General features: G+C 38.8%; 1 protein-coding gene across 6 annotated transcripts in view; it reads left to right on the top strand.

The window, feature by feature from the left end:
• PRDM5 (PR/SET domain 5) overlaps window positions 1-13842 on the top strand; it is a 67958-nt gene that overhangs the window by 8191 nt on the left and 45925 nt on the right. For all 6 annotated transcript variants that reach the window (XR_010082587.1, XM_063415006.1, XM_063415004.1 and 3 more), the window contains exons 3-7: window positions 4754-4876; window positions 10845-11022; window positions 11756-11930; window positions 12615-12707; window positions 12978-13099. Coding sequence is in view for 5 of the 6 variants with exons in the window: in XM_063415006.1 (XP_063271076.1) it covers window positions 4754-4876; window positions 10845-11022; window positions 11756-11930; window positions 12615-12707; window positions 12978-13099 (691 nt within the window). In the remaining variant the exon portion in view is untranslated. The remainder of the gene's footprint in view (window positions 1-4753; window positions 4877-10844; window positions 11023-11755; window positions 11931-12614; window positions 12708-12977; window positions 13100-13842) is intronic.

Below are 13842 nucleotides of genomic sequence, written 5' to 3'. Positions count from 1 at the left end.
CCAGTATTGTGAGTTGGCATCTTTAAGGCATCACGTTGAGATGGAATTGCATGTTTTCTTTTGATCTCAGGGAAAAAGTGGCACCCAAAAATTTACTGAGCTCAGTGATTTTTTCAATAAAATTCTGAAGATGTTAGAATTTCTCTTTAAATGAAATATAGCAGAATGCCATTACTCTGCCTGTAACATGCATAGTTGTGAAGAAATCAAAGGTTTATACTTGCTCATTCAACAGATTCCAGGGAAGTGGAAGATTACAGCAGGTGGGAAGCATCCTTGATCTTGCTGTTATCTTTGTAAAGAGCTACAGGCTGAAATGTTTTGTTTATGAGAGGTGTGAAAGGAAAAAAAAAAAACCCAACCAAACAAACATGTGGTAGTCATTTAGTTAAGAGTGATAATAAAAAGCCAAGGAAATGTCCAAATGGCTTTGTGCTTTTTCTTTCTTTCTGTTAAAAAAAACACCTCTGTGTGTCCCCCAGCTCTCTGAGTGTTGTGCTGGTGAAGGGCACAGCTTATTGCTGCGATGAATTGAGAGTTCTGTTCTTACTCTTAGCATCCCACTGACACCGTTATTGAGTACTTCTTTGTGTGTATTAGTAAACTTGGCATAGCAGCTTTGAACTGTGTGTATTTGCTGGGGGAGCAAGTGCTTAAAGGCAAGCAGGAAATAATCTTAAGGTATTAAAAGTTCACAGACGTTTTTGCTCTAGAGGCTCAGATATGCGTTTGTGAAGGTACGATATCAGTTCATTTATGTATGTTCAGTTCCTTTACTTCACTATCCTTAACAAAGAAAGGGGAATTTATTTCACTCCTGCCTGTGGCAGGCATATACTTCTGGTGATGACTTTGGCAAATGTTGAAACAGGGAGGGCTGGAAAGATCAAATACTCTGACATGCCATGAAGAAATGTTGGTCAGGGTTGGAACATAATACGCCATATAATGCTGAATGTTACATATTTCAGGTTGAGTTTCTGTCTATCTGCCACGATCATGTTTTCTTCATTGTTACATAAACCAAAGAGATCATAAATCAGTCTTTCAATGGAAGCCAATGTTTGTGTTTATTTATATAAGAAAATGAAATGAACTTAGATTTCTACTGCTTCACTCTCATCGCTTTTGCTGTGACAGTTGTTTTCAGTTAAATAAGCCTGCCTGAAAATTAGTGAAGGCAACAGAAAATCTGCAATTGCCTGCAGCCAGCTTCAGATCAGAGCTGTGGTGTTTAGGGTTGAGGTATAAGAAGTCAAGCATATTAAGCTTGGTGTGTTCTGGTGGCTTTCTTCATTTTTTTTTCCTCTTTCTTTGATATCTTGCCTATAAAATGTACTTCTGGCATAGGAAGGCTCTTGCACACAAGACATTCAGGCAAATTATGTCCATAGATTCATGATAAAATAAATCTTAATTAGATGAATTCTGTGTTTGCTGTCAAGGTGAATATAATATTATAACTCTAGTTCTGAACAATGTAGTCTTTATTTTTCCTCTATGAAGACTACCATCCCAGTTATTGTTCCTCAAATACTGTTTACATTGAAAATGGTTTGCTTTTAAATGCTTTTGGGTGAATATTTGTTTAATTTTCAGAAATGCTTTTGTTTTTCTAATTTCTTAAATGATCTGGACTTTGGATCCAAATCAGAAATCGGTGCACTATCTCAGCTGTGAGTCTATGTCCTGGATTTTCAATTTTAGTAAATTATTCTGAAATGGGATAGATAGGTGTCCAGACTAGTTATTAATGTTGCAATCAACTCTGTTAAAACTTGTTTTAGTCATCTTTTTCCTGTTAAATTTATGACTTTGAATTAATTTTAGTGACTTCTGGAGGAGGCCCATTAATGATCTTTTGGTTTTGGTAACAAGAAAGATCTACTCCTGAAAGTAGCTGAGAGTGTTAACCTCCCATCTTCAGTTATGGGGTATATTTAAGATGTTGGAAAGCACGTGTTGCTAGGCTAAGGTGTTGGTATTCCAGTCTGAACTTACTGTAAAAGATCACACACAGTTTGCTTAGGGAGATTTTGGTGTCATTCCAGAGAAAGGGAAGTTCAGCCCTGCTCCTGAAAACTCCACAGAATGTTTGCAGGAGTCTGGGAGTGAGCTTCCTTTACCCTTCTGCCCCTGGCAGCGTCAGCTAATGTCATGCACCAGAAGGAGCTTCATTAGCATAGAAAACTTGCCGTATGTTTTGGCTGAAGGAAAATGTCGCATGCTGTCTCTGTCCCAGACTTCTTACTGAGTAAGCAAATCAGCAGCTTCTGCCTCAGGTTTCTTTTGCTGGAGTTATTTTATTTTAATGCATTCTCCAGCAACGTTAAAATGTGAGTTTCTAGAACGCAGTGAGCTCTGTGATGGTCTGAACTCAGAATGCAGAAGTATTGCATCTAGCTGCTTTATGCTGCAACAATAAAGATCATATTTTCAGCTAATCAAAAAAGAAACAATGCAGAAACCAGTACTTTTCTCTACGTGATTGTTTGATGAACATAGATTTTTTGGTTTAGAAATGTTCAGAAAATGGTTTCCAGAAAGCAGGCATTGAGTTTACTGCCTTCGCCAGAAGTAGCCATCTGCTTACTTGCAGTGAAGCTTTATTCTTCTGTCACCAGGTGTGCATGGTACGGCATTTGCAATACACTTGTGAGGATTTTGAAGTAGCATAAGTGACAAATTTGGATGTATTTTGAAAATGTGGGGGTAATTTCATTGCAGCATAAAAGGCTGCCAGATGGAGTAGTGGCTCTTGCTGGTGGGCATTGCTACAGCTTAGGTGTTGTTTAGGCCTGTGTAGGGTTTCATATGAGGAGGTTATACATTGACCAGGGACACATCTTTTCCTGAACTCTTTTGGTGCTTGTTAATGTGGCATCATTCAAATTGTCCTGATTGGCTTTGAGGTGGAACTTCTCACTCTGTGTGGTGACCATGAATGTCCCATGTTTTATCATACATTGAAGCCATTCGACTGAGTTTGTTCAGTGACACGTTTGTGTTGATTCTCGAGAAGATAATTCTTGGGCACCTCAGTTTGAGGTACTTGATGTGAATATGCATATGCATTTTAGGTGTTGGTTTTAAGTGCTATGTTTAGGATCCACTGCCATCACTTCATTTAGGATAGTCATGCAGTCAGAAAAAGGTTGGTTCATGTCACCAGTCTAGTCCATGCTAAGGACAGTATTTCTGCACTTTTTCTTGACTCTTCATGCTTACATCTGTATATTCAATGCAACATTATTTCTCTATGAGGTGAAAAAACCAGTAGAAGGTACAGAATGTTTTAAAAGGGATTTGTCGTAGTCCTTTATCGATAGTTTCCTTATGTGTTAAAGCTCTATTTCGTGTTTGGCATCGCTTTATGGACTGGCAGAGACTCTGAAAGCATAACTGAGATGACTGTGCATCACTGAAGCAAATATAAATTATTCTTCTATAATTTAAGAATCAAGCAAATAAAGAAAAATAGATGAAAAGTTAGCTAGTGTAATGTATAGTTTTTATAATAGGACCTGGATTGCTTCTCATTCCAACTCAAGATCTGATGGAAGCCTTTATAGGATCTGCATGACGGGCTCCTGTAACTTGGGCTTTGGTAGCTAAAGCACGAAGCCTCTGTAGAACTGGGTGATTATTACAGTATCACAGAATGGTTTGGGTTGGAAAGCAGCTTAAAGACCATCCAGTTCCAGCCCCCCTGCCAGGGACAGAGATACCACTCATTAGATCAGGTTGCTCAGGGCCCCGTCCCATTGGGCCTTGGACACTCCCAGGGATGGGATATCTATGGCCTCTCTAGGAAACCATTAGTGCTTAGTGTCAGATAATATTGTTTCCAGATGCATTTCAGTGTGTAGGTTTGACACTTTTCACTGGGGCTAATCCATGTGTTGGAAAGCAAGAGCTTTTAAAGTTTGAATGTTGGCACCTTTTCATGATGTGTCGTTTTTCCTTCAGAAGAGCAGTAATGAATTTTGAAGATCCTTATTTGTTTGTGGAACTACAGTTATTCTTTTTTTTCTTAATCTGAGAACAACGTGCTGTCACCAGCTATTATTGTAATGGAATACAGTTTTTGTCTTTTTAATAATACCCTAAACGTTTAGGTTATTGAAGCACTCATACTGAAGAAATATGATACTGCATGCTATTAGAAACAAATACAGCAAAAATGTGAGCAATTTATATACAAAGCCACAAAGACAATCTAATTTTGGTCTTACATAGCCAAATTCCCTAGCTCTTAGGAAATACCTGCACTGGATACTTTTTGTTGACAGATGGAAAATAAAATCCATTCATTATATAAATAAATCACATGGAATAATAGTGTGGCTGTATCACCTTTTTGCATGGCTCTCTGTTGTCTGGATCAGTGGAGATTCAAGTGATCTATTATTTAAAACGAAGCAAACAGGGATATTTTGGCAGTGATAGATGTATTATAACAGTAGTATGTCTTTATGTTTTGAGAGAGAAGAATAACTTAGTTAATATTAAGTTTTTATTTCTATCATCTTCCTTTTTTCAGTGTAAGCTGGAATTCTGTCAAAATTGTCGAAATCATGTGAATTTTATGTATCTTTAATGTTAGCCAAAATGTCTAGATACGAAGATGGATGTATCTTGTGTGCACAATTCTTTTTTTTAAGTGGTTTTTTTTCACTGAGTGGACAAAACCCAGATATATTCGATTTTTTAATTTTAATTTTGCTTAGGGATTTTTTTTTTAATGTTTCAGGTTCGTGGGAGCAAAGGTGAGATCCTTTATATTCTGGATGCCAGCAACCCACGCCATTCAAACTGGCTGCGGTTTGTCCATGAGGCTCCATCCCAGGAACAGAAGAACCTGGCAGCCATCCAGGTAGATTTGGTGAAGTCCTACCTTTTGCTTCCTGTTACTGATTTAGTAATTTGATCTCCTCATTGGCCTTCATGTTTTGTAATAAAATCGCAAGATCTGAGCAAAGTAGCAAACTGCTTTTCTTTTTCTGGCTTTCTTTTTAGAAGAGAACTCTTGTGCTTAAGATAATACTGCAATTAAGAGTGGTAGGATGAAAGACCAGATAAGTCTTTGGAATCTCATGCTATTTGAAAGATTTAAGAACTAATTATTTAGAGACCTGTATGTGTTTCATGCCAGACTTGGTATGGGCTTAGGTTTGTGTAAAGCAGAATCATGCATTTACATTATTGTTCAATAAAATTAATGTCATATAATATACATAAAATACTACATAATTAATTGTGAAAGTGTGACAGGTTTGAAAGGAAGCATGATGCTGAAAATATTTAAGTAGAAAACAAAAAATGGAACAACCTAATTATCTGATAGGATGATCATGTGCTGCCTGAGGATAAATTAACAAAAAAAGATAATTTTCTTGTCTTTGCTGTTGATCTGAATTTATCCAGCTTATTTTTTTTTTATAGTTATCATTTGCAGTACTCTCTGGTAGTGAGTTCCACTGCTTTAATTATGTTGAAACATGCTTCTGTTTTTCTTGTATATACTCTTTAATTTCACGTTATTTCCTAGTTCTGGTATAACAGTGAATAGTTACTTTATTTTTCTATGCTATCTTTGATTTTGTGGAGTTGTTATATACTTTCGCTCTTATCTGACAGCTTTTCTCTAAAGCTGAAGAGTCTTAATCTGTTTAATTGCTCGTTTTTTGAAGCATCCTGTGACTTTACAGGATACAGCAGAGACAGGGATATCTTTCCAGTTCCAGCTGTTGTTCTTTTGGAGATTACTAAAGAAATGAGCTATCTTCCTTTTTTTTTAAACAGCTCTGTTTCATAGTAAATTAATTTCTGCTCCTACATAAGTAAGAATTACATGACTGTGATTTTTTTCTCAAAATGTATACTTTACAAAATGTTGTTTCAGGCTAACTTTAGATATTTGCTGATATAACCCAAATTGGCAAGCAATCAGGAAAAGGAGAATTATTTATCAGCATTTCTTGAAATTGCTGTTCTGCTTTTTCATAATGAGATGACTTTTTTCCCCCAAGGATTAGCCTGCGTGTCCCTGACAAAAGAATTGTTGTTTATTTTGAGGCCAGACAAAAAAAAATTGGTTTTTCCGTGCCAAGAAAACAAAAGCTCATATCTGATGAAATTTGTTGTCCTCCTTATGATAGCAAATATGAAAGGGTCTCATACAGGGAGTGTTATTAGCACCTCATCAGTGCACAGTCATTGTTAGCAAATGCAAAGTAAGGCTCACAAGAGAGAGTAGGGTGAACAATTAATGTTCTTTATTATCTTTCCAGTAAATGACTTGAACGTCTGAATAGAAGTTTTAATGGAATATCCAGTGCATACCAGTGGGTTTCTTTATAAGGAAAATTATAGAAACAAGTAAAAATTTGCTAAATTAACTCATAGGGCTTTTTAGGACCTTAAAGCTCATCCTAATACAGAATATTCAGATGGAAAAATATTGTAGCCTTCATTGGGGGCTATTACTGAAAACTGCAGTATGAAGAAATGTCAGAATTGCTGTAGTGGTTTAGCCTTGTGTTCTGTTCAGTCTCACATTTGTGTCTCAGATTTTCTGCCTTGCCATGCAATATAACAGCATAGGAATAGATCAGGAGAGAGAGCTGAGGCTTCTGGATCTTTGTGTGTGTGTGGTTCAGGTGCTGTATTTTAGATGAGGTATAATCTGAATTCTGGGCTGTGTGGGGAGTGTGTGTGAAATTATCTCCCCACATTTCCAAGATTGTAGTTTCTGCCCTCAGACGTTGCCTGTATTGGTTTTACCTCTGTCAAACTTGACATCCTGGAGCTGCAGGGAAAGACTGGGAAAGGCAGTGTTTGGAATCATACCTTCTTGTTTGGAGGCATAGACTGAAGAGCTGGTTTGCTGCCAGGGAATCAGGTACAGAGGGAAGTCAGGTAATGCTCTATGGGCACAGGGATAAAGTGGGTAAGGATTAGGAAGGGTCCAGTTGTAGCCAGCTGCTCAGACTCTGAAGGATGGAAAAGCCCTACACTACCTCAGGTAACACAAGACTGTGCTGTTTCCTTCTCCTGTGTTTTAAACTTTCAGGAGAGATGAAATAAGTGTTTCAGGATTTTGGATGAAAGTGGGATGGGCATTCAGTGTTCCCTCTTACAAAGCAGATATGAAGGTGTGTAACTATGGAAAAGCCTATATGGAAGAGGTACCTATAGTGGACCAAAAAGGAGATAGCAAGGGCTGTTGGAACTGGAAAACTGTATTTACTGAGCAGGTCTTTGTGGCTTATAGTGTAAAAGGTGACAGTGAAGGCAGAGGTGAGAAAAACATAATTGAATAATAAACCAGGAATAACATGAAGGGAGGTTGTGGTACCACCATGATGAGCAAGCACTTGGAGTTTTCTCCCAAGGACTGTAATGTCTGCTGCAGCTGAGTGTTAGGAAAACAGCCAGCATAGTCTAAGCATATGGGCAAGTGGAATGGCTGCAGATGTGTTCTTAGAAACAGGAGAGTTATTAAAATAATTTAAAAGACTGCTTACTGTGTCTGCATGCATGTAGATTAATGTGATTCATACAGGTGCTGCTGGTGGAGGGAGAGGTGTAAATTCTTTTGTGGTTTCTGGAGAGCTTCCATTGCTTTCACTCAAAATGCTGCCTTGAGGAGCTACTATAGCAAGTGGGTCTATCTTGATTAATTAGTGCTCTGAATACTTGTTATTAGCATTGGTTTGGATGGGAAAGTCGAACAAATTAACCTTGGAGGAGAAATGAGTTTAGATTGGGCTGGCACCAAAGCAAATTTCTTTCCAATGCAAATGTAACACAGAGCACTCAAACACTGACAGCTCGTAGTACTTGGGGCTTTATTTTTGCCTGGGATACATGACTTTTTCTTTTTTCTTTTAATTTTTAAATTTTCAAAATCCTTAATTTTTAAATTCTTTTCATTATTATATTTGGTAATCCAGTAACAGAGATGTGCTTCCCTTCATGAGGTTGTCTCACTTTTAGAATAAGGTTGTCCTAAACAGTGATGTATTGGAGATTTACCCCAATGATTTTATCTGTCTGTGTGGAGACTGAGTGTAGAAAAACCTTTTACTTTTCCTAGTGTCAAGAGGATTTGTTTTGACTTTAGACTGTACTAAATTAAAGGTTTCTTCAACTTGACAGAGACATATGAAACCCAGCAACTTGCAGATGTGTACAGGGATTAGGTTTGTGTGCTGATAGATATCTGGACTGCAGAATAGATCTTGGGGAAAAAAATCATAATTTTTTGATTTCCAGTGCTGCTGTTGAGATAAGGATAGAAAAGTTGTTCGTCCTTGAAAGTAGTAGCTCTAACAAGTCTACTGAATTAAGTAGGTTTCACTCCTGTATGACTGTATCTTGTGTAAAATATAACAGACCTTCTGCAGCTCAAGGAATGCTACATCCCTGTTGGCAGTTTAAATTTATCTTAGTGCATTACAAAAATTAAAAATCATTATTTTGTCCTTGCTCAAGGAGGCTGTCATGGGTTAGCACTGGCCAGATGTTAATGCACCCATGAGTGTATGTTTTTCCTAATGAGCTACTGTGAGATGTAGTCAAGAACAGAGTAGAACAGGCCCAAAACTTCAAAACAGAGAACAAAACTTTATTACATTACATAAGAACAGAAATAGAAAGGAAAACTCTAAACACACACAAAAACAGAAATGAAACTTTCCCAGAACATTTCTTCTTCTCCCCCAGTTTCCACCCACTACATGTTACCCTCCATAGAGCAAAACCTTGGGTTTTAAATCAGTCACCACTCAAAAAAACTAATCTTCAATTCAGCAAGGGAGAGGGGAGTCTCTCTTGCACCACAAACTGCTCCTCAGAAAACACGGGTCCAACCCTTATGGGTTTTCATGTCACCCGTGGCACCGCCCGGAGAAGTCTGACAGGGTGACACTCTCTTTTCCATGTCCAGTGCTCTCATGCTGTCCATGGGCCAAAGCTGCATATAGGGCTCTTTTAAGGATGCTTGCACGCTGAGCTCTCCCCATCTTTCCCCTGGGGTGGAGGGTTCCAAGAGCAGGTCTTCCCTGAGGACAGAGGGTGCCACCACACCCTCCCCCTCTCTTCTCTGTTCCCTCCACTCTTAAAGTGCCAGTCACTGTAGCAAAAGCAGAGGCAGCTGTATCCACCCAAATGCAGTTTATGTTCAAAAGAGACTCGAGTTCAATCTGTGGCTAACATTATGGAAGAAATGTCCAGCTCAAAAACAACTCCTCTTCAATCTCTGCCCATCTAGGGTTCTTTTCATCTTCCTTTATCATCTCGGTCCCAGACTGTTTCTCTTTCTCTACCACTAGCCATGTGAATCAATGTCTGGGAAAAAGTTTCCTTCTGCCAAGAAAGGGTTAACAGTTCCTGGCTCCCGGCAGGGTCCACCTCTTTACACAGCCGAGAACTTCTCCTGTCCCCTCCCCCTGCTCTTTCTTTGCTGCTGGCTGCTGCCAATGTTTGAAACTCTGAAGCAGCAGTCTCTCTTATTGGGGGGGACGGGGGACTGACGGAAGGCACCTCCAAAGTTGTCCACCCCCTGGGGCCCTGGGCCTATCTCAGCCCGGCCATATGGCCCCCCTCCCCCACCCAGCCTGGGTAGGGGAGGAGGGAAAAGATGCTCCTCTCCTGAAAGCAGAGCCAGAAAGAGGAATTCCCTCTGGGAGGCCTTGCTTTTAACCCCTTGTGTTCTCAGAGGCGTGTCCAACCTCTCAGTGGCCACTAAAGGTGCCAACATTCAAACCTGACCACTGATTGGTTTGACCACAGCCTCTTGAAAAACTCACTTCCCCTCAAACCAAGTCAGAGGCTTGTTACAAAATATATGCTTAGATGCAGGGCAAAGAAGCCTCAGTTAACTTTTCTAGGTGTTAATCAGATAAGCTTTAAGATAGAACTTGGGAATCTTCATTGCATAAATATGTGTCTCCTTCAGTGCTTTGGTCAGTACCTAAAGCAGTTGGTTCACATATAGAAAGAAAAAAGATGTCTCTGTTTTACGGAGTATCAGTTTAGGGGACGGATGTGCAGATTCCTCCCCACATCCCATAGTGCTAGCCTTGGTAATTTTAATCAAGTGTTGTGAAAGCCCAAAGTTGTTATCTTATGTAGCTGCTTGGAAGCTTGTCCAGGCATTATCAAGAAAATTTTGGAGCTTATTGTTACGTAGTTTGTGCTGTTGTGCAGAATAGGGGCTGGATCCTTTGGCCTTTCGTGAATCTACACTGATTTAAACCAGTACAGGGTTTAAAGTGCATTTTCCAGATGTGCCTGTTAATTTGATAGGGAAGATAACTACAGAAGACTGGGGTGAAAGCCTGTTGGAGAAGGCTGGGAATCTTGAGGAGAGAGAAAAAGAGAAAATAACACAATGTAAACATGCTGTTGAAAGCTGTATTAGAATTCCTGCATTCAGCTGGGGAGAGAGATAAAGCTGTGTTGGTTATCAAAATTTTGCTGTTTTTCTAATCCTCAAATATTTCATTTTCAAACCCTGAAGTTCTTGTCAAGTAGAGTATAACAGGAGAGGACTTCAATGCCACTTCCACCTTGGTCTAAGCTGTAGCGAATAGTGGAAAAGCCTCCCAGGTGAGGCAGAGGAATATTCCCAAAATAGGAGAATACAAATGCACCCTATCCATGCAGTCACACTGGAAAAGAAGTCTTAGCAAAGCTGTTGTAGCATTGTGCTCCCTGAGGAATGGAGCCAACCCTTCCATGGTTGAGGAATAATATTAGTTTAGGGTCTCATACTTGTCTAGATTTTTGTTTTTCTGACATAATTATTTGTTGCCTCTATTTCCTGTTTGCAACAGGAAGGGGAAAATATTTTCTATCTGGCTGTGGAAGATATTGAAACAGACACAGAACTTCTGATTGGGTACTTGGACAGTGACATGGAAGAAGAGGAGGAGGAGGAAGTAACTGTTAGCCAGGAAGATGAAGACAGTGGCAGCAATAAAGTAGTACAACCAGCTGGTGAAAAAGTTGCAGGTGAGCAGTATGTAAAATATAGGGTAACTTGAGAGCTTAAACATGGTAATGAAGAAAGAGAACACTAACTGTATAGGACTGGGGAACTGGAGGGTCCTTGGGGTCTAATCTGAGTTCTTGCATTATTTTTATCTCTTTATTTGGGTTTGAGTTGAGCTGCTTTGCCTTGTAAGGAGCAGCCAGTCTTGTGAATTACTGAGTGAATGAGTGAGTCTGGATTTTCTAAGTAGTAACCATTAATTTTTGAACTAAAGACAGAGTTTGTTTCACCTGACACACAGGCTTATGAACACTGAGCTTTTGTTGTAAGAGGGATAGTTTCCTTCTTAGGTGGGAGAGAATTAAACATCCCCATAAAGCTATTCAGCCGATCCTAAGGTAAGATGTCTAGGAAAAGGAAGGTGAGCTGAGCTGTCTGGGGAATTCTCAGCATCTTTATCAAAGACAAAGATGAATTTATGGATGACTAATTGCATTGAGGTTCTAATTGAGTTGAATGACTAATTTGGGCCAACAGTCTAAGTCACACCCATCTTAATACTTTCCATCCATTTCTAGAAGTGCTGATGGTAATCCACTTAAGATAAGCTGTCTATAATCCCTTCAGAGACGTTGTTTTCTGTGAGTTTTGCAACACCATTCTGCATAATCTGTTTCTGGCAGAGTCTCTCTTAATGTAGCCAAAAAACCTGGGACTTACTCCTTTACATTGGTTTTGCTTCCAATCATGCAGATCCCCTCACCTGTAAACAGGACCATGCATGCCCAAACTGTGAATCCAGTTTTGCCAGCCAGGAGATCCTAGCTGAGCATCTGCAGACTTTGCACCAAAAACCCAGTGAGGAAAAGGAATTTAAGTGCCGAAATTGTGAAAAGAAATTCCCTGTTAAACAAGCTCTACAAAGACAGTGAGTAGAAACAGGGGTATTTTTTCAGGGATCATTTAAATCAATTTAATTCAATCCTGTATTCTCTTGACTTAATCACAAGCCAAGCTTTAATTTTTATGCACCTGTATTTATACCCTTACCCTTTGCTTTAATCTTTTAATGTCTTAATTTCTCATATTTGTTGTAGAATTCAATGGGAATTGCAAAAATATTGACAATTTTTAATATGTTAAGCTCATATACCTGAGACCAGACCAGACCAGTATTACTGGTCTCCATCAGTGGAATATTTGGTAGTTCAGGATGTGCAAATTTCAAACTGTGGATACTGGTACAGAATTAAATTAAGATTTACAGGGAAAAAAAAGATTAGATATTTGTGTGATGGAAAAACAAAATAGAAACATAAGAGATGTGAGATTTAAAAACACAAATTTATTGTCCTTGAGAGTGTAAATATGCAGTTTTGTCACTAAAGTTTTATATCTTAGAATTATGCTTCTGCACAGAAACATAACTGGTTTTCTTTTGTTGTTTATATATAATTTCTTGTAATTAGATAGATACATTACTTTTTATTATGCATTTAATTACAGATTGTTAACCTACTTTTTGTAAAGCTATATATAATTTCTAGCTACTGCAAGCCTGTGTAAGTTGTAGAATGTTGCCCTTACTTATTTTTTTTCCTTTGTCTCTTAGTGTCCTTCAGTGCACAGGGAATATCAGCGCAGGAGACTCCTCAAGAGGTTTCCAGTGCTCTGTTTGCACTACTGCCTTCAGCTCGGAATCGAGGTTTTGTGTCCAAGTTACAGGACTGCTGTCATGTCCTTGCTGGCCTCCTTTTGCATGTTAGCTTTCCAAAAAAACTTGGTAGTGTTTGGGAATCCTAACAGGGCAAGGACTGAAATGCTTTCATTCCTCTCTGCTGTAAGTAATGCATGAGGTGGCCTTGGAACTCTGCAGTGCAGCATGTGTTCAGCTTTGAGTACTTGCTACAGCTCCAGTTTCTGGAGACACTGCCTGATGTGGGTGTTTTTGTCTCTTATTTGTTATCCTATGTAGTTATGAGCAGCACAAGGAGGCGTGTAGAGGGGATGCCAGGTTCATATGCAAGGCAGATAGCTGTGGGAAGAAGTTCAAGAGCAAGGATGCCCTGAAAAAACACAAAGAAAATGTTCACAGTGGTAAGAAAGAGTTTAAAGTTTCTTCAGAAAATAACACCTCTGACATGTTCCTAGCCTTAAATTTGCAAATCAAAGTAAACATTGTCTTCAGTTTCATTTCTAATCGATTAATTTCTATCAAATAGAAAATTTAGTAACTTAATTGCAGGAGTTACTATTCCTCCTCCCCATGGAGAAATTACTGTAAGCCACATGAATCATTAGTCTCCTGCAGAAAATGTAATAGGAATCTTGAGAAGTTTAAACTAGGCAAAGAGTAGATGAAGCAAAATGTTTTAGTAGTGAAGAAAACCAATCACTGGCACAAACTGCTGGAGGAGGTAGTGAGTTCTTGATATTTTTGGTTTTTTAAGGACACAGTAGGATGTCTTTTCTTTGCCTAATCAGACGATTTAGCTTGATGAGGGTTACATAAAATCCTGTAGCATCTGTTGTGTAGTGTCTTGGTTTGGAAAGACAGGTATCTGTCAGGGAAAACTGGAGTTCCCTTTGGAATGGAGAATGTAAAACACTCTCCCTCCAAATTATTACAATTTTGCAATTAGGAGCTTTTATGCAAAAATATGGGAATAGGAATAACAATTCTTTACTAGGAATATTAAAAATACAAATGCAGTAATACAAAAAAACAAGCAAGCAAGCAAAGAAAAGTCCTAGAAATCCCTGACTGAGTCAGGAATACAACCTGACATCCTGTTGGTCAGGGTGTTGGAAGCAGTCCAAATAAGTCTTCCTGGAGTGAC

This window comes from Prinia subflava, chromosome 18 (genome assembly GCF_021018805.1).
Source record: "Prinia subflava isolate CZ2003 ecotype Zambia chromosome 18, Cam_Psub_1.2, whole genome shotgun sequence".
Classification (NCBI taxonomy): Eukaryota; Metazoa; Chordata; class Aves; order Passeriformes; family Cisticolidae; genus Prinia; species Prinia subflava.
Note: the sequence above shows the minus strand (reverse complement) of the source record. Positions and strands in the feature narration are given on the sequence as shown.